This window comes from Eschscholzia californica, unplaced genomic scaffold (genome assembly GCF_041429995.1).
Source record: "Eschscholzia californica isolate CP2 unplaced genomic scaffold, dmEscCali1.0.p SCAF_1, whole genome shotgun sequence".
In the NCBI taxonomy this organism is placed as follows: Eukaryota; Viridiplantae; Streptophyta; class Magnoliopsida; order Ranunculales; family Papaveraceae; genus Eschscholzia; species Eschscholzia californica.
The window spans coordinates 18,007,491-18,024,826 of NW_028238198.1; the positions used below are offsets into that span (position 1 = coordinate 18,007,491).

The 17,336-nt window shown below is 37.6% G+C and overlaps 4 protein-coding genes across 7 annotated transcripts; 1 reads left to right on the forward strand and 3 right to left on the reverse strand.

The window, feature by feature from the left end:
• Positions 1 to 22: 22 nt before the first annotated feature.
• Positions 23 to 2,991, reverse strand: LOC147564777 (deSI-like protein At4g17486). Of its 4 annotated transcripts, none has more exons than XM_086649961.1 (4): positions 2,637 to 2,991; positions 1,756 to 1,973; positions 853 to 1,140; positions 23 to 489 (listed from the first exon to the last, which is right to left on the reverse strand). In XM_086649961.1, exons 2-4 carry the CDS (start codon positions 1,964 to 1,966, stop codon positions 242 to 244), a joined length of 747 nt encoding a protein of 248 aa, XP_086506087.1. In that variant the 5' UTR covers positions 1,967 to 1,973; positions 2,637 to 2,991; the 3' UTR covers positions 23 to 241. The 4 variants fall into 4 exon arrangements, with proteins under 4 accessions (XP_086506087.1, XP_086506076.1, XP_086506081.1 ...); XM_086649950.1 differs by having other exon boundaries at positions 1,756 to 2,015; XM_086649955.1 differs by having other exon boundaries at positions 1,756 to 2,015; positions 2,632 to 2,991.
• Positions 2,992 to 3,787: 796 nt separating this feature from the next.
• LOC147564778 (putative protein phosphatase 2C 55) lies at positions 3,788 to 7,988 on the reverse strand. The gene is made up of 5 exons (XM_086649926.1): positions 7,643 to 7,988; positions 6,510 to 7,415; positions 5,462 to 5,786; positions 4,768 to 4,917; positions 3,788 to 4,348 (listed from the first exon to the last, which is right to left on the reverse strand). The coding sequence occupies exons 2-5, from the start codon at positions 7,244 to 7,246 to the stop codon at positions 4,052 to 4,054; spliced, it is 1,509 nt and encodes a 502-aa protein (XP_086506052.1). The 5' UTR covers positions 7,247 to 7,415; positions 7,643 to 7,988; the 3' UTR covers positions 3,788 to 4,051.
• COP8 (Proteasome component (PCI) domain protein) lies at positions 7,943 to 14,454 on the forward strand. The gene is made up of 15 exons (XM_086649933.1): positions 7,943 to 9,951; positions 10,062 to 10,251; positions 10,344 to 10,498; positions 11,305 to 11,408; positions 11,501 to 11,561; positions 11,658 to 11,750; positions 11,855 to 11,955; positions 12,205 to 12,313; positions 12,772 to 12,816; positions 12,945 to 13,013; positions 13,254 to 13,345; positions 13,446 to 13,488; positions 13,786 to 13,845; positions 13,913 to 13,972; positions 14,135 to 14,454. The coding sequence occupies exons 2-15, from the start codon at positions 10,122 to 10,124 to the stop codon at positions 14,207 to 14,209; spliced, it is 1,197 nt and encodes a 398-aa protein (XP_086506059.1). The 5' UTR covers positions 7,943 to 9,951; positions 10,062 to 10,121; the 3' UTR covers positions 14,210 to 14,454.
• Positions 14,006 to 16,947, reverse strand: SLO2 (Pentatricopeptide repeat (PPR) superfamily protein). The gene has a single exon (XM_086649923.1). The coding sequence runs from the start codon at positions 16,744 to 16,746 to the stop codon at positions 14,683 to 14,685; it is 2,064 nt and encodes a 687-aa protein (XP_086506049.1). The 5' UTR covers positions 16,747 to 16,947; the 3' UTR covers positions 14,006 to 14,682.
• Between the last annotated feature and the right edge of the window lie 389 nt (positions 16,948 to 17,336).

Below are 17,336 nucleotides of genomic sequence, written 5' to 3' on the forward strand. Positions count from 1 at the left end.
TTTGGAGATAATAGAGATCAAATTAACGAATATCTGGGGATCTCTACCATTGCTAATTGGTTTTAATATCCACAAACTTAACTTAAATAGATTTTCATACTACAAAATATACAGGAACCACAAATTGTATCTAAAAAGAAAAAGCGCGCATACTACACTGATAACAACTAGCCAAAACTCCTCTCGTCCCAGTTCTGTGTCCATTCTCCTATTCCAGTTAAAGGAATTATGAAACCCGAGTTTACATCCGCTTTGAGGGTCTACTATTATTACTACCAGACCTTCTAAGCTCCCATGGCAGTAGACAGCCTTTCAAAGGAGAGTGCAGTAATTGCGATGATGTTGATAACTGCTTTTGCCGCGTTGAGATTGAAGAGAGACAGCCGAATATACTTCTCAACCTCTTCTCTTCACTCTCATCATTATTGAAGTCATGTCGCACACCAGGCACCTTAAAGGCCTCAGGAAGTAGGAAGTTGCATAGCGATCCTATATTTCAGTAAAACAAAATAACAAGTAAGGTTCTGAATGAAGAACAATCAAAATAGAAATCAATGCTGAGACCATAAGAAGACCACTTGATCAGACAACCAAAAAGGGTTAATGCCAACTTAATCCTCAAAAACCAGTCCACTGTCATTCTAAATTGAATTCTGATATATCTAATCACAGTAACTACAAGGACTCAGATTTCAAGTCCAAGAAGCCCATTAAAAACTAGATGATTGTTTTCTTGCTCGGAGGGAGATAAAAAAAAGAAGGCAAGAATCTGGTACGTATCAAAGATACATCCAAGACTTTTTAAGCAACAAAAAATGAGATAATGATGAAGTAAAAGATCAAATCAAATACCTATTCTAGCCAGACGATTCACCCACTTTGGGATTGAATTCCCAGTCAGCTTGTAGCAGACATCCTTGCAGAAATGGTTGCAGTTCTTAATGATCAAGTGATATGTATCGCCACTATAGTTTGAAGAGAGACGCTCCATGAACTTCCTAACCTGAATTGGGTCCAAGCATGTTGTTCCGATAAATATGGACTTCCTGAATTTGAACCCAGGGCACTGTCGTGGCTCAACTTCAAATACCCCGCTGGTTGCACAGTCGTGTGCTCCAAATGCATATTCTACACCTTGAACTGTAAAACAAAAATAAGAAGTGAGCCACCATAAAATCTATACTTGTGGATACGAGAAACCTTAATATCCATAGAGAAAATAAGACATTTGCAGATTTCCTGTGTTGGTTTCCGTAGAGGAGAGCAGGGTTCGGTCGACGACGATAGGGTTCTCGATCACCTTTATAAGCCATGCCAACCATTGCAAAACCTTAAAAAAATACTTGATCTAATAATTCTACTAAATCAAGTTAATGGAGTTAAACAAAAATCACTCAAGCACGTCAACATTCAACCGGCTGAGAGGTTTGAGAACTATTCGTTGAATAGTTCTACGCTAGCTTTATATGATTGTGTGACCTTGCCCTTGCTGTTTTTTAAGTGACTATTTTCTAACTACCCATCACAGAGAGAAGTGAAGAAGACAACCCACAAACGACCATCACTCCGTCAAGCAATACTATTAACAATTAATAGGTCGACTTGGTCACCAGCTTCGTCAGCAATTTAGACTACATTTTTCATTGTTTACTATCCATATAAAAAATAGATCCTGCAATTTTGAATATAAGTAAAAAAAGCATCATACTTCTTAAAGCACAATATTTACGTAATACAACAAAGAAATTGTAGTACCTTCAACACCGGAATGAAATATCCCTACGCCTGCCCAATAAACATAGCCATTCAAGGGAGTTAAATCGTACACATTTAGATAAACTGGTGTACTCTCCAAACTGAGACCTGTCGAACGCACTTTTGGGAACAGGCAGAAACGTGTGACTGACTTGGACCTCAAACGAAGAGGAAAGATGGATTTCCATCCCTTCTTTGATCCTGCTTTCATGTTTGTACTGAATATAGAAACCAAGAAATGTTAATGCCTAGTACTCAATCTGCAAAACGAGAAAGAAACCAAGTAAATATCTCACTTAGGTCTATCACTTCACCTCGCCTAGCACTACAGATATCATGTTTCACTTGTAAAAAACCTTAAATCGCCCATAGATGTGCTTGATATCATCCTAACTGTGAAAAATTCCACCAACCCAAAGTGGGCTATAAAGTTATAAATGTGTTTCTTAATCTATCAAACACAAGATGTTACTTAGAACTACTCATTCAACATGAACCAGAGAATAAAAGAAGGGGTTTTTGGCCAATTTCAAAAATAACAACTTGAAATTTACAGAAGAAAATTTTGTGAGTAATGCAAGAGATAGGAGACTCCATGAAATCTCCCAAACCATATCCAGCTAGGGTAAGATAATAAGTACTAAAGTTTTACTTTGTTTTCCCTATAAATTAACAAAGAAATGTATATAATGAAAATAAACCCCCTCAAGTACAGATCTAGCTAACATCAGGAAGAAGTAATAGTAGAGTGAGAAACTATCTGAACTTAATATGAAACCAAACCCATGGGCAAAAGAAGAAATACTACAGCATTGCAAAAATAGAACTGGAAAATCAGAGACTCAGAGTCTAAACCAATTCTAGCCCCATATTTACCTTACCTGTTTGGAGAGAAGAAGAAAACCCATTAACCCATTCTGGGAAGATACAGAAGTTCCATTCTTCTCAGAACAAAGAAAGCACTTTTGAGCAGCAAAATTGCTCATGAAACCAAGTTCATTTCTGACAGAAATAGGAAAATGAAAGCTTTTTTACAGCCTCCTAGTAAAAAGAATAAAACAAGGAAAAGAAAAACTTTCAAAGTTGGAAAAAAAAAAATTATTCCTTCTTTTCTCTTTCCAACTAGTAACTAGTAACACACACACACACACACACTCTTCTCTCTCCTTGTCCTTCAACTCCTCTTTTTCATTATGTTCTTTGAGAGCTCTACTTGCCCTTTGAATCTTTTTCTTTGGATATAGGTAGGGAGTCAATGTGTCTTATAGGCATTGTGAAATGTCTCAAAAAATATCTCCTGATATAATTTGTTTCTGACAACTACATATGTCTCTATCCACTTCCAGTCAACAAGGTCTTTGTCGGGGTGATAATAGTAGTCTATTTTATATTTAAGAGTAGGTTACTTTTCAATCCTAGTAAAACTAATTGAAGCTTTAGGCCATAATAAACCCAAGTTTTTATATCCTTCATCTCCTAATATGTAGTAGTTGTCTGTGAAGTTCAATAATTGGAGTGGTAAATGGAAGTGGGACTAGAGTTCCTCAACACCAGGAGGATCAATAGACAATCTGAACAACAAACAACTAATGGCAGGGAAGTTGATTCCCCGCCCGTCCTCTATCTATGAATATTGTCATCGTGTGGTGAACGTATGAGGTTATTGAGGAGACACTGCCCATTCTAGTCGTAGTGAGACGTTATCCGACCACTAGGAAATCTAAAGTTTTGACTTGATTACAACTTTTTTCTTTTCTTTTTGGAGTGCAGTGGCTGTAATCATATACTAGAACAGATCATTCGAGTTGGGAGAACAGATCTGCTAAAGAGTTCATTGGAAATGTCGGATTACTTCACCCTCTAGTTCTAACGATCGTGTAAACCATAAACGGATAAACATATGTCAATCAAGATATACTCCCCTACCATCTGTGGAATGACTGAAGAGATGGTGGAGAAGAAAGAAACTGTGAGAGTAATACTCCAAGATATTTACGAACATAGAAGAATGCGAAAATGCTTTCCTGAATCATAAGATCATAAACGAGGAGTATATTTTGTATTTATTTATAAAAGAATGTATGGTTAAGGTTTAAGAATACAACCTCTTTTTTCACTTGTCAAAAATTCAAACTACAAATGTGGATGAAACTTCTATCTAAAATCACAATCCTAAACCTTACTAGGGATAGAGAAATGCTGTTTACTGATCACCCAATCACTTCTCCTACGTAACTACCACATAAATGACTGCAAAAAACTGTACAATGAGACACCCCATGCAAAATACACGACTTTACAGATTACTACTGCCTGTGACATAAGAGACTACTACAGTGATGTCGTCGAGTTTCCCACCATAATAGCGGATACCAGCATCTTGGGCTGCTGTCGAGAAGGGTGTTTGCCTGTTCTTGTCCTGTGCACGTTGCCGAGCCAATGCCGCTATCTTTTGGGCCATCACCTGAGGCCCAAAACCAGCCCTTACTCCATGAACCACCACACCTGTCACTTCATTGTTGTACAAGTTATCAAACAGTCCATCCGTACCAGCAACTATGACGTCTCCTGCTGCTACCGAAATACTAAAAACCTGCTTCATGCAAAATATAGGATGCCTGTCAGCACAAGGATTACAAATACCATAAAAGCCGAACATTCAAATATTAGAGTTCGTACATGGCTATCTATGTTTCTGGATTTGTTCAGATAAATATCTTCGACATTTCCCTAACAAAATAATTATTTGTTTACTTCAATTTGTAAGTATAACAAGTTAATGATAAGCACACTTGCTACCTCTGTATGTTCTTGATATTGTTGTCTAATTGTCATTTTAGCTATTGGGACACATTTAGCATCAAGGTTGCAGGAAATTGAGGGAACTGGAAGGGTATAAATTAGTGTAAAACTTCTATTTCCTGATGGAGACTAGGAGAAGGCATTAATTATGATGGTTACGGAAAACAATTGCATCTAAAAGATGTGAACAGAATACGAGGATTAGCTGACCTGACCAGAGCTAGGTAAATCACCGTCATTTCCACTCTCGAGTTGGTATGTGAAATTGAAATCATGTTGCTGAACAGGAGATCGGAAGACAGTATGTCCATCTCTAACAACTACAAACCCACTGTCACCAAGATTAATGGCATTGAGGCCCTGCAGTAAATTTTTTTTAAAATGAGCCAAGACTTTGATCCTAATGACAACATAAACTTTAGAAAGCCAGAACTCATCAAATAGTGTGGAAATACCAAATCGGACAAAACACTGTATTCCAGGCGTAGATGTAAGACGTAGGAATAAGCCTGGGAAAATGGGCCAGTACAGGCCCGCCTGTCCAGAAAGGGGTTCGTGGGTACCCGATACCTGGTCGGGAAACGGGTAAGTGCTAGCTCCCAACCCAATCCAGCTGCTTAATAACCCAAACGTACACACCTGATTCCCACGTCCCAGGCCTAATTAGGACTATTTTGAAATAAAAGAATAACCATGAACCCGCTTTAACTATTAACAGATTAGTATGATAAAAAGTAATTTGGACCATAAACCAGAAGATAAAAACTCCATTTTGCTCTTTCTTTCAAGAACGGCGAAAACCCAGATTTCAAAGAAGAAAGGGCTAAGAGCCAAGAAACAATATCCAAATTGTGACCATAAAAATTTTTAGCACTTCGGAAAGATATAGTGAGAAAATTAATACCTGCTTCGTGAGTGCAATGATGCATGCTGTTGAGGAACCTCTTGCTTTAGTGCTTGAGTGAGCTTTCTCTAAAACTCTAACTGGGTCTATGGAGCCTTTTGGCTCCTCTTGAATCGCAGACACTGAATTAGACATGAGTTCTCGAGCATAGAGTCCCGCATCTACACCCAAATCTGCCCACCCTCCAACTCCATCAGCCACACCTATTGCTTGCTCATCTACACATATGAAGTGTGCATCCTCCCCGCCAGTTTCTTCCTTATCAGGGTGTGGCAAGTAACATGATCCTGAATGCAACTTTAGCATCCTTTCACTCACAATCTTCCTGCAGTTAACAGATTTGACAAAAGTAAATTCAATTTACGAGGAGTGGTTCTATAAGAACAGGTGATAAAAAGACAAAATTTCTAAATCATTAATAACATTATGTGTTTTTGGAGTTCTGAAAAATAACGTGAGAATACTGAGCCAGTGATAGCGTTAATGCCGGAATACAAAAGCTGTTAGGAAAGAGACTTCTTAAGTGGTATAGACTAGGCAACATATGGTATTTGTTTGGATTTCTTTTTAAATGAAAATTGACAGTGTGTTAGGATGAACTGTACATTAAACTCGGACTGAAAAAGATATTCTTATGAAGTTCAATTTTGCAGTCCCGTAAAAGTGGAAATGGCACGGACAAGTGTTAAACTTTTTTGCTAAAAAAACTCTTTCTAGTTTGAAACTGAATTCGTAAAACCAATCATTGTATTTTAAGTAGTTAATTTTGATTGACTTGTAGCTAGGATCAAATGGGTAATAAAGAATTTATAATTGAAATGTAACTAAAAGGAAAATGCAAGTACATTGTTGGGCTCATTCCCGCTTCGAGATCTTACCAAAGCGTTCAACTACTAAGCAAACTTGTTTAAACAAGTAAAAAGAGTAGCTTTTATTAGCCAACATCTAAATTACCCAATATCAACGTGGAAAATTCTTAATAGTCATAAGTGCCCAAAAGTATTAATTGTCATAGACTCGTATATAAAGAATGAACAAGAGAACATACTGATCACTTGAAGAGCTCCCAAGCTGTTGTCCGCTTGCAGATCCATTAGAAATGTCGGGAGCAGCACCAGCAGCATAACTTGCAGAAGAAGAGCCATGAAAACCTTTTCTCGCCGGGCTAATAAATTGGTTATAGCTACCACTTTTATGGGTTACATAAAAAAGAAAATACCCATGACTAGGGTCAATGTTAGAGGGTTCTTGGTTTCTCAAAATCATACTAGCTTTCGTGCTTCTAACAAGATTTTTACTTCCGTAGAGAAAATAAGCATGTTTCGTTGGATTTGAGATAAAACCTCTCTTCGAATTCAAGTTATATAGACATTTTTCATGGGGAAAAAGTTTAGAACCAGAAGTAACATTCAGTGTCTTCCTTAACAGTTTGCTCAGTGGGGAAGATTCTGATACCATGGAATCTACATGATATTCACAGACTTGAAAAGATGGCCCAGAAATAGAAGGAACGGAAAATGTTCGAGAAAGCGCTCCAACAAAAGATATGTTCCTCGTTTGATGACATAAATGGGAGTCCAACCTTAGAGCAAAAACTGTTCCAGCCCTCAAGAAAAAGTGTACATCCCCAAGAGTCGAAAGTGGTAGAGAAAGATTCAATCCAGAATAATCTATTAACGACTTTCCTCGTCCAATTAGAGACTCTATTGTGTTTCGGAACCCTTGGACTTGTCCTCTGGAACCAGGCCGTGTAGCTAGGGCTAGCTTAGAGATATACGATTGCATATTAAAAAGAAAAAAAAAAAAAGCTGATTGAAAAATTGTGTTCCTTTAGGTAAAGGGGAAACGTTATAACAAGGCAGATAGGGAAGTTTTGACTGACTCTCTACATTTGTTCTCAAGAAAAGAAACGCCCCATGACTCGTCTACCTTCAAACTAGGTATGCATAAAACCCTGGTAAAAAGAAACATTTGAACAGAAATTATTATTGCCCCAAAGATATGCAGATTCGCAATTTGAATAAAGATTATATCTTTTAACAGGTTAAATGATCACTTTCCTTCCTTCAATCATCAGAAATGTTAATGATCAATTTGGATGATAAAGATTATAAACAAGAATCAAATATATTTCATTTCATATTAAAACAAGGAATCAGTAGAAGATAATTCATTTCATACCTGGAGAAACGAATTGCTTCTGAGTGTAATTCCTAATCCTCCTATTCGAGTGGAGAGCACGAGCGTCGTCGTCTTCTTAATATTGTTCTCTCTTCTTCTTGTGTGGTTTAAAAAAGCTCAAGCAGAAAAAGGAAAGTTTCTTTGGTCGATTTTTTCAACTCCAGAAACCCTAAACTAATATATATTGCTACCGTAAATAGCCTTGAACCCGTCATGTTTATGGTAGAAATTAGTCAACCCTCCGTAACCAACCGTTAGATGGGTATTTTAGCCTCCTAATTTTGGCATGGTTGGCGCTTTAGGAAGGAGCTCTGGAAAATAAAGAAAAATCTATGGAGAATTAATTCATGTTTCTTTGTAAAATTTTCACGGTATATTTTTCTATGGAAATCCTTCTCTTTGCCGTACTAAACAAAGAGAGGATTGAAGAGAGAGAAGAAAGTAACGGTGGACGGAAAGAAAAAGAAAAAAAGAGGGAAAAAATAGTAGTAGTGGTGGTGGTCGGATTTGGTGTTGGTAGTAGGACACGAGGGAGAAGAAGATGACTTGTTTCTCTTTAAGGGTCCGTCTAATACGTGTGAATATACTTGGTGGGAAAACTATCATTTTTTAATGGGAAGAGAAAAACTTTCTTTCGCATTAGAAATTCAATTGGTGTTTGGTAGAGCCCTAAGAAATTATCAGGTGCCTTTAAAAAGGACTATACTTATTTCACTTCTTTGAGGTACTTATTGGACTTCTATCAGATGCCTGTAGAAAACTCATGTTTCTTCCCCAGATTGACTTAGGTGTCGTTTGGCAACCAAAAGTATAGGATGGTGCGGACCAACCTTCCGGGCTGCTAGTGATACTGTCCGCTTTGGCACACCTGGGCCTCACGGTTTTAAAAGGCCTCGATCGCTAGGGAAGGGTGCTTAACCTCTTAAGAGGAGCACCACACTTCGTCTCATCATCAATGTGGGATTGTTGCCACAACACAAAAATATATTTCGCAAAAATATTACTTATAAACATAAAAGAGTGAAATAACAACGAACTGCATTATTTTTTCCAAAGTTCTTCTTTGAATAGATCTTGCATCAAACACTAATTTTGATTCACAAACCTAATAACAGACTTATAACATTAAATCAAACCAAATCAAATATTCAACCATTCAATGATGAAACTACATTAGTAGAGGTTGAAATTTTCAACTATTCAAATCACACTGTTAAGTTACAGAAAGATCGAAATTGGTTTAAAGTTTTTTTGTATTCTAACAATATGAGTATTTATGGTGGTTTGAAGAAATTGGGGTATTGTGATATACACCAATGGAGGATTTTGGGTGGTTCGAAGGGATGCAGACATTTTTTGTTGCTCCGAAGAAATTAGGGTTTTTTTGGTTCCGAAAAATTGGGGATTTATAGATATTAAGTTAGGGTTTAATGGTTTGAATAGATTGAGGATTATTACTAATATTTGGTAGATTTCCTTGTTTGAGTTTGATGGAGATTGATTTACATTCATATCTTTTGCCAAGATAATATTTAGTAGGTTTCCTTATTTGAACTTTAACAAAGGTTTTCTTGCCTGAGCTTTAATAGATGAAATCGTGAGTTCTTCGCACGTTGTAGAGATGAGAGCGAGTGAGAGAGTAATTCTTAAGTGAGATAGCCAGAGATGAAGAATGAATAATGAAGATGAAGAGTGGTTTGGGTTTAATTACAGATTCGTTAATTTCATTTTTCTCTTATTTCTCCCGCCACTGAAAAACACCTCTCAGTTGAAACCTATTAAACTCATTACCATCATCATCATCATCAAGAACCGATCCCAATCTTCATCTTCTCCTAAAGTAGTTATCATCTTCTCATCATCACCAACCTTAAATAACTTGCAAGTTTCATTGAGACACAGAGAGAACGCGAAAATAAATGAGAATTTGAGGCAGTTGAGAGAGAAAGACGGGAAGAGAGAAAGACGGAAGAGAGATAACGCGTATTTAGCGTGTGAAAACCGTTTTAACATCTATTTTTTGGAAAAAAATCAGACATTTTCCCACTTTCTTTTACAATGAGAAAGTCGTTTTCTTACTTATGAGGGTCACCAGACGGCAGAAAATCGATTTTATCCGCCTATTTTCACACGTATCAAACAAACTCTAGCGTTTTGCACCCCGGAGGACGGAGAGCGGGGCCTATAGTATAGTATAGAAGAACCTCCCTTTGTTCTTCCAAAATTAGGAGCAACGACGACGGACAGAGCCTAGAGAACGGACTCCGACTATCTCTCTCTCTCTACTCTTCGTTCGACAAGGAACAAAGGTAGACGACGAGGGCAACTTTTACGGTGAATTTAATTTTTGTTATTAGTAGATAGATATACTCGAGAAACCCTAAAAACCCAAATTCTTTCTCTTTCTTTCTTTCCGCAGGAGGGTTTCCGACGACGAAACAAACCTTGATATACTCCTATAATATTAGTAGTATTGATAATGGATAGCGCCCTAGCAAACGCTTCAGCGATTAGTGACCAAAGGCAAAAGATCGAACAGTACAAGCATATTCTATCATCTGTTATTGCTTCCAATGATATCATTCAACACAAGAAGTTCATTGATCACAGTAAGAGTTTCTTTGATTTTGATTCCAAAAGATTGAGTTTGTTTTTCTCACTCTACTTACTACTTACTTGTTTGGGTTCTTTGGGGTTGCAGTGGTATCAGATGATGTTGTTCCATTGGTTGTGTCAAGACAGTTACTACAATTGTTTGCTCAAGAATTGGGTAGGTTAGAGTCTGAAACCCAAAAGGAAATTGCTCATCACTTTCTTACTCAAATTCAACCTCGTGTTGTTTCTTTCGAAGAACAGGTAGATTTTATCCTAACCCACCCTTCTTCTTGATTGATTTTACAACTTCCTATGCACTAGTAATACATTTAGTTCGAAAATTAGAAGCCTAGTGTCTGATATGGTACAATGTGCTTGTTCTTTTTGGTTTATTTTAAGGATTTAATAAGTTGGTAAAGTTGCAAATCGTGGAAAAAGTAGTTTTAAAAGAATGAACCCGAGCATCGGATGGGTCTTAGTTCATTGGGTACCAGATTTCTCTCTTATGCGCACCAAACCCATGAATGCCACTTTACTTCTCATTGTACGGGAGCACTGGATAGAAAGGATGTTGTTGTTAATGATATGAGACTAGGTTAACCTACTCCACTTAAGCTGGTCTCGGTAATTTCAGTCTGCCAAGGAAGTTGCCTTCTGAACTCAGCTATTAACATTCTAAGTCAGTGGTTGAAATGGGGTGCATGCTATTTAAGAGTTTTCCTGATTGAAGGACTGAGTGGATTTAATCGAGTGAAATATAACGGCCTGGTAATTGAAATGCCTAATAATTAAAATTTGTACAAAAAGGCAAAAGAAGCTCGCAGGATTTACTTTGGGTATGCAAGATGACCCCTAGGCCAAATGTAAATGCAGTTTAGTGAATTCTGCTACTACGCTGATTATGTTTAATTCTTTTACTAGCCTTTAGTTTCCTTCCCTTACATTCTATGTTTCGGTTGTAATTTTCAGTATACAACACTTCGAATAAGTAGAAAATTTCAGTCATATAGGACATATGTTCTTTTGTATCGTCTTTACATACTGGAGGTGCTTCATTTGTATCACAGGTTCTCATTGTCAGAGAGAAACTCGCTGAATTATACGAGTCTGAGCAGCAATGGTCAAAAGCAGCTCAAATGCTTAGTGGGATTGATTTGGACTCTGGAATCCGGTCAGGAGTATGCCTTGTTGTCTGATTATTTGTAAAATTGTGTAATTGTTGATAGAACTTTTCTGGGCTGATAATCTAAATCTCTTTTCCAGAATGCTCGATGAGACTGCTAAGCTCTCCAAGTGTGTCCAAATTGCTCGTCTCTATCTCGAGGTACTCACAGTTTAGAACCTTTATCTTCGCCATGCAGGAACCTCAGTCTTTGACACCAATCACTTTGCTCATATTTATGTGGGTTTTATTTGGCAGGACGACGATGCAGTAAATGCAGAAGCTTTTATCAATAAAGCTTCTTTCTTGATTAACTCTAGCCAACATGAAGTACTCAATCTGCAGTACAAGGTTCATTTTCTCAGTCTATTTAAAATATCCGAGTCACTCATGGAATTGTTACATTGGATGTTAAAATAATCTGAAGCTCTAATTTTAGTTTTTCTACATATTAGGTTTGTTATGCAAGGATATTAGATTTGAAAAGGAAGTTCTTGGAAGCAGCACTGCGTTATTATGACATTTCTCAAATTGAGAAGCGACAAATTGGAGATGAGTATGTACTCGGAGGAACTTATGTCTTTAATAATATGTGTTGATCTTTAACTTAGCCTGCTTTGCTCTATTTCTAATATTATTTATATCCGTTTGCTTATTGTTATGATAAGTTTTGTACATGTCCATGATGTTAACAACGGAATACATGGTTCTTACTTCTTAGAATGAAATCTTGTTTATTCTTATTTAAAGAAAGTAAATATTAGAAGTTGAAGATGTCTCAGTAACTTGGTGGTCTGATAATCAGGTGGATCGATGAGGAAGCGCTAGAGCAAGCTCTAACTGCTGCTGTGACATGTACAATTTTGGCTGCTGCCGGTCCTCAACGATCTCGTGTTCTTGCCACTTTATATAAGGTGCCCATATTGCTCTGCGTTTTCACTTTGCATTTTTTTCCGTTCTTCTATTCGTTTATTCTTTCCCGAGAAAGTCTTGAAGCTATGTAGGGATTTATATACCTTTGTTAGGAAACTGTCTTCACGCTAACTACGCAATTAGGACTATTAGGATTAACGCCTTAATTTCACAATGTGTTCAAAAGTCAAAACCCACTTTCATCGTCTAAACCTATTGTAATAGGGAGTTAATTTATGTTCCATTATTAAGTAATCGTTGTCAATAGTCAATACTGTTCACACGCGAGCCTGTTCATGTATCTTAGCCAGTATTGACAGCTCATTACCGATTCATGCCTCAGATCACATTCTTTTTATGTTGAATGGTGTCATTTCGGTAGATAGATATTTAAACTATTGAGAGCTCTAGTGTTGCTAATCTGTTGATTGTGTCTTGTGGAAATTGGCTTTCTTACCAGGATGAGCGGTGTTCAAAGTTGAAGATTTATCCAATACTACAAAAGGTTGCTCATTAAATCTGTAAAACTAAATCCTCCAGTTGAATTTATCTATCCTGCGCTTTTCTCTTTTTCCTATGTGTGAAGTACTTTGTTACCTACGTAATTACCTATATTCTGTTAATACTTGCCAGGTTTATCTGGAGAGGATTCTGAGGAAACCAGAAATCGATGCATTTGCTGAAGAACTGAAAGATCATCAGGTTATAAATGTTTTGCCTTCCTTAGTAATCGCTCTCTATTCGAGGTTTGATGAAATTATCAACTATCAAGGGGGTGAGGCTGCGACTTGGTTTCAGGACTTCAGGGTCCATTTGGCTAGTATATTAGTGGTTCTGCCTAAGCCTGCAATACAGGACAAGGCAGTGGCCTTTAGTCAGGACAGGAACTTTCATGGGTCTATCCATTAGCTATTTTTCTCACTTGCTATTCTAATCCTACAGAAAGCTCGTTTGGCTGACAATTTTACTGTGCTGGATCGTGCTATGATTGAGCATAATCTTCTAAGTGCAAGCAAACTGTATACAAACATAAGGTTATCATTTTTTTAACCAGTTTTACTGATTGTGCGAAGCTAATACTTCTAACAACTCCTTGGCTGATTCGTCTTTGGATTCTCTTTCTTACTTGTGTAGCTTTGAGGAATTAGGAACTTTGCTGGGCATTGCTCCTCAAAAGGTATTGTTTATGTTTCATTAACTGAAAAGGGTAAATTTTAGTTCTTCGTGGTAAAAATTTATTATATACGAGATAATATATTTATGTTTGTGGATATTCTTATGTCTTTGGAACTGAGTAGGTGGAGGGGTAACTTAAATCTGTTATCATTTTGTACCTCACTTCTCTTTCCTTGACTGATCACCATGATATATTGGATCTGGAAGGGAAACAATAGACCATTTTACTTTCTAAATATGTCTTGGTTGGAGGGGAATCAGCATTAGTGTTTTAAATTTAGTGATTGTTCTTATGTAGGCTGAGAAGATTGCGTCGAGAATGATTTACGAGGACAGAATGAGAGGATCCATTGATCAGGTATGACTTATCTGTGATGGTAATATTGAGATTTTAGAGCATGGGTTTATAAAACTTGAAATTGCAGGTTGAGGCCTTCATTCATTTTGAGGACGATACCGAGGAGCTTCAACAGTGGGATCAACAGGTAATTGCAGTAGTCAATATAAGATAATAGAGATTTTAAAAATATAAAAGAAATTTAGATTAAAATAAAAAGTAAAAGAGAACATAGAGTATTTGAAGTATCTGAGACCGGAAACTGATGGTAACTGCATTTTTGTGCTCTTTCGTGATGACAATATTACAGATCGTAGGGCTGTGTCAGGCACTGAATGATGTTCTCGACAGCATGTCAAAGAAGGGAATGGCGATTCCTGTCTGACGAGCTTCTTAAAATGCTGAGCTGAGGGGTGACAGTAAGAAGTGAACATGAAGGATTGTGTAGTACTCTGAAATGCAGTTTTAGATAGGGAAGAATGTTAATTAGTACACCTTGATGATTCCGTTGAACTGGAAGTATGGAAGTAGTCGATTATATTCTCCATCTTTTGTGGTGTTACCTTGATATTATTGTGCAGACTTGAATAACATGATCTTGTTTATGAAAATACTTAAGTTTCTGCTTTAGCAATATCTCCTTCGAGCAGGCATTCTACTGTCAAAAATGTTAGTTTTTTTCTCTTACTGTAGACGAAGTTCCTCATCATCTTCTCATCTTCACTTACAAACCCAAGTAACCATGTAATCCAAGTCGGACTTGGTGAGACGGTTGAATAGGTCGATGAGATATCGTCTAAGTATTTCTACTCCCGTGGCCTTCAGATGCCACACAGTTTACTTCCAAAAGCTCATCCGTCAGCGGAGCTGTACTAGTAGACCCTCATCATCTAGAACATATGCGACACGCTTCATCTGTTCAGTAAGTGACTTCAATAGTTTATAGATCTCATTCTTGGATGGATGTTTTCTATCTTTCACCAAGAAAACATGGACTTTGTTATCTAGCTCAATCCAACTGCACCCTGGTTGTTTGACAACTCCTCTTTGTTTCATCAACTTCCTTACTCTCGTAACCTCCCCCCATCTTCCAACCTCGGCATACATATTCGATAGAAGAACGTATGGACCAGAGTTACTTGGATCAAGCTCTAATATTTTCTTTGCCACACCTTCTCCAATCTCAACATTACCATGAACTTTACATGCCGAGAGTAAAGATCCCCAGATAACCGTATCAGGCTCTACTGGCATGCTTTCAATCAACTTCTTCGCTTCGCCAAGGCACCCAGCCCGACCAAGTAGATCTACCATACATGTATAATGATCTTTTAAAGGCACTAAACCGTGCTCCTCCCTCATCGAATGAAAGTACCTACGACCCTCTTCAAGTAACCCTGTGTGGCTACAAGCGCACATGACTCCTATCATCGTAACATGATCTGGTTTTTCCCCAGATGCCAACATTCTTTGAAAGAGGCATAGAGCTTCACTCCCATGCCCATTTTGTGCGCAACCTACAATCATAGCATTCCATGAAACCTTATCCCTATCCACCATCTTCTCAAACACCCGATACCCATCCTCAACCGATCCACATTTTGTGTACATATCCACAAGTGAGTTTCCTACAAAGATATCAGAATCTGGTCCAGATTCAAACCTGAACCCATGTTTTAATACATGTGTATGAGTCTGCTTGCCTAACTGCAGATTTGCAAGGTTGGCACAAGCGTTTAAAACATTTCCAAATGTGTAGTGGGTAGGGCGAATAGACTCTCGTTTCAGAAGACAAAATAGTTCAAGTGATTCTTCATTCTCTCCATTCTGTGTGTAACCGGCTATAAGTGCATTCCAGGAAACTACATTCTTCTCTGTCATCTTCATAAACATCGATCTTGCAGCTTTGACACTCACAGACTTTGCATATCCACTAATCATAGATGTCTCCGAGACGACATTTCTAATAGGCATCCTATCAAAAACACACCTTGCTTCTCTAATTCTACCACATTTCGCGTACATATCAACTAATGCATTACTTAATATGAGATCATCTCTGAATTCATCACATTTGATTACTTGAGCATGAATTTGCAAACCTTCATCGATAGCCGACAAAGTTGCACAAGCACTAACTACACTAGCAAGAGTAACTTCATCGTGCACGACCCCAAACTCCATCATCCTGACAAAAAAAACTAGAGCTTCACTAGCTGGACCATTTTGCTCATAACATGTGATCAAACTATTCCACGAAACTACGTTTCTATTAATCATTCCATCAAAAACATTTCGCGCACTTAAAACACTTCCACATTTGGAATACATATCAATCAAAGCTGAACCCATATAAACATCTGATGAATATGGTGATTTTGAAATAGAACCATGAACTTGGGTACCCATTTTAAGATCAATTAACCCAGCACAAGCACTTAAAGCACTAGAGAAAGAGTACTCATTGAGTATAAAATTTTCCTTGTGCATATGAACAAAGAATTCGATAGCTTCTTCGAAGCGATCATGCTGAGAAAACCCAGATATCATAGAGTTCCAAGAGCATTGGTCTGGTTCAGACATGGATTTAAAAAGATGAAGAGCTTCGTCGATGAGACCGGACTTAGTGAAAGCAGTAATAATAGAATTCCAAGTGAAAGTGTTCTTGTGAGACATTTTGTCGAACAGTTTCTGGGCGGCGTTTAAACATCCACATTTTGCATAAACGTCGATGAGTCGATTCTGAATGAAAATTTCAGAAGCGAATTGAGACTTGACGAGACGAGCATGAACACGAGAAGTATCTCGTAGAGATTTAGATCTGAGGCAGGATTGAAGAAGATTGGCAAAAAATGATGAATCAGGAAGAGAGAGATCGCCGGCGACGACGAGGAACCGTCGTACTGTTCGATACATTGCCATCCCATCGTCTCTCCCCTATTACAAAGTTGTAATGTCCACCAGCATTTGGTGCAACCGGTGGACACCCGTCTTAACCTGATAAGGTCATGGGATGGAATGGAAGCAGCTTGCCATCAAGATTTATCTCATATACTAAATTTTTTTTTTTTTTTGATGAGAAACTCATATACTAAACTTGTTGGGCTTTTTAGGCCTCTTTCATGTAATTGGGTTTTAGGCCTCTTTCATGTAATTGGGTTTTAGGCCTCTTTCGTTTTGTTTTAAATTAGATGGTTATCGTGCTCATCACATCTTCTGATGTACAACATACTGCAATTGTCGATGCTCCTTCATTAAAAAACAACTATGTGAAGGGGAGAGAGAATTGAGCTCCAAATCCGCTTTCCATGTGTTTCTTTTTGTCAACATTGCGAAGATATTTGTTGTTTTATTACGATTCTGAAAAATATAATGAAAAGACATGGAGGTAAAAGAAGATTTTAAGTTTTTGATGTCCTAGATTATCACTTAGTTAATATTATGTTGAATTGCTCATTTGAGACACGGGAGAATTGCCTTTGCTTTGCTAGTCGAGCTTTCAAGACTAGTGC

Bases quoted from the DNA above. Each gene is read 5' to 3' on its own strand.
- LOC147564778 (XM_086649926.1), bottom strand. From the start codon at position 7,246: ATGCAATCGTATATCTCTAAGCTAGCCCTAGCTACACGGCCTGGTTCC. The intron at 5,787-6,509 runs GTATGTTCTCTT...TGTTAACTGCAG, and splicing joins GGGAGCTCTTCAAGTGATCA to GAAGATTGTGAGTGAAAGGA. The intron at 4,918-5,461 runs GTATTAATTTTC...AATTTACTGCAG, and splicing joins TCATTGCACTCACGAAGCAG to GGCCTCAATGCCATTAATCT.
- COP8 (XM_086649933.1), top strand. From the start codon at position 10,122: ATGGATAGCGCCCTAGCAAACGCTTCAGCGATTAGTGACCAAAGGCAA. The intron at 11,751-11,854 runs GTTCATTTTCTC...TCTACATATTAG, and splicing joins TACTCAATCTGCAGTACAAG to GTTTGTTATGCAAGGATATT. The intron at 13,489-13,785 runs GTATTGTTTATG...GTTCTTATGTAG, and splicing joins TGGGCATTGCTCCTCAAAAG to GCTGAGAAGATTGCGTCGAG.
- LOC147564777 (XM_086649949.1), bottom strand. From the start codon at position 2,741: ATGAGCAATTTTGCTGCTCAAAAGTGCTTTCTTTGTTCTGAGAAGAAT. The intron at 1,141-1,755 runs GTACTACAATTT...TTTGTTTTACAG, and splicing joins ATTTCATTCCGGTGTTGAAG to TTCAAGGTGTAGAATATGCA. The intron at 490-852 runs GTATTTGATTTG...ACTGAAATATAG, and splicing joins GAATCGTCTGGCTAGAATAG to GATCGCTATGCAACTTCCTA.
- SLO2 (XM_086649923.1), bottom strand. From the start codon at position 16,746: ATGGCAATGTATCGAACAGTACGACGGTTCCTCGTCGTCGCCGGCGAT.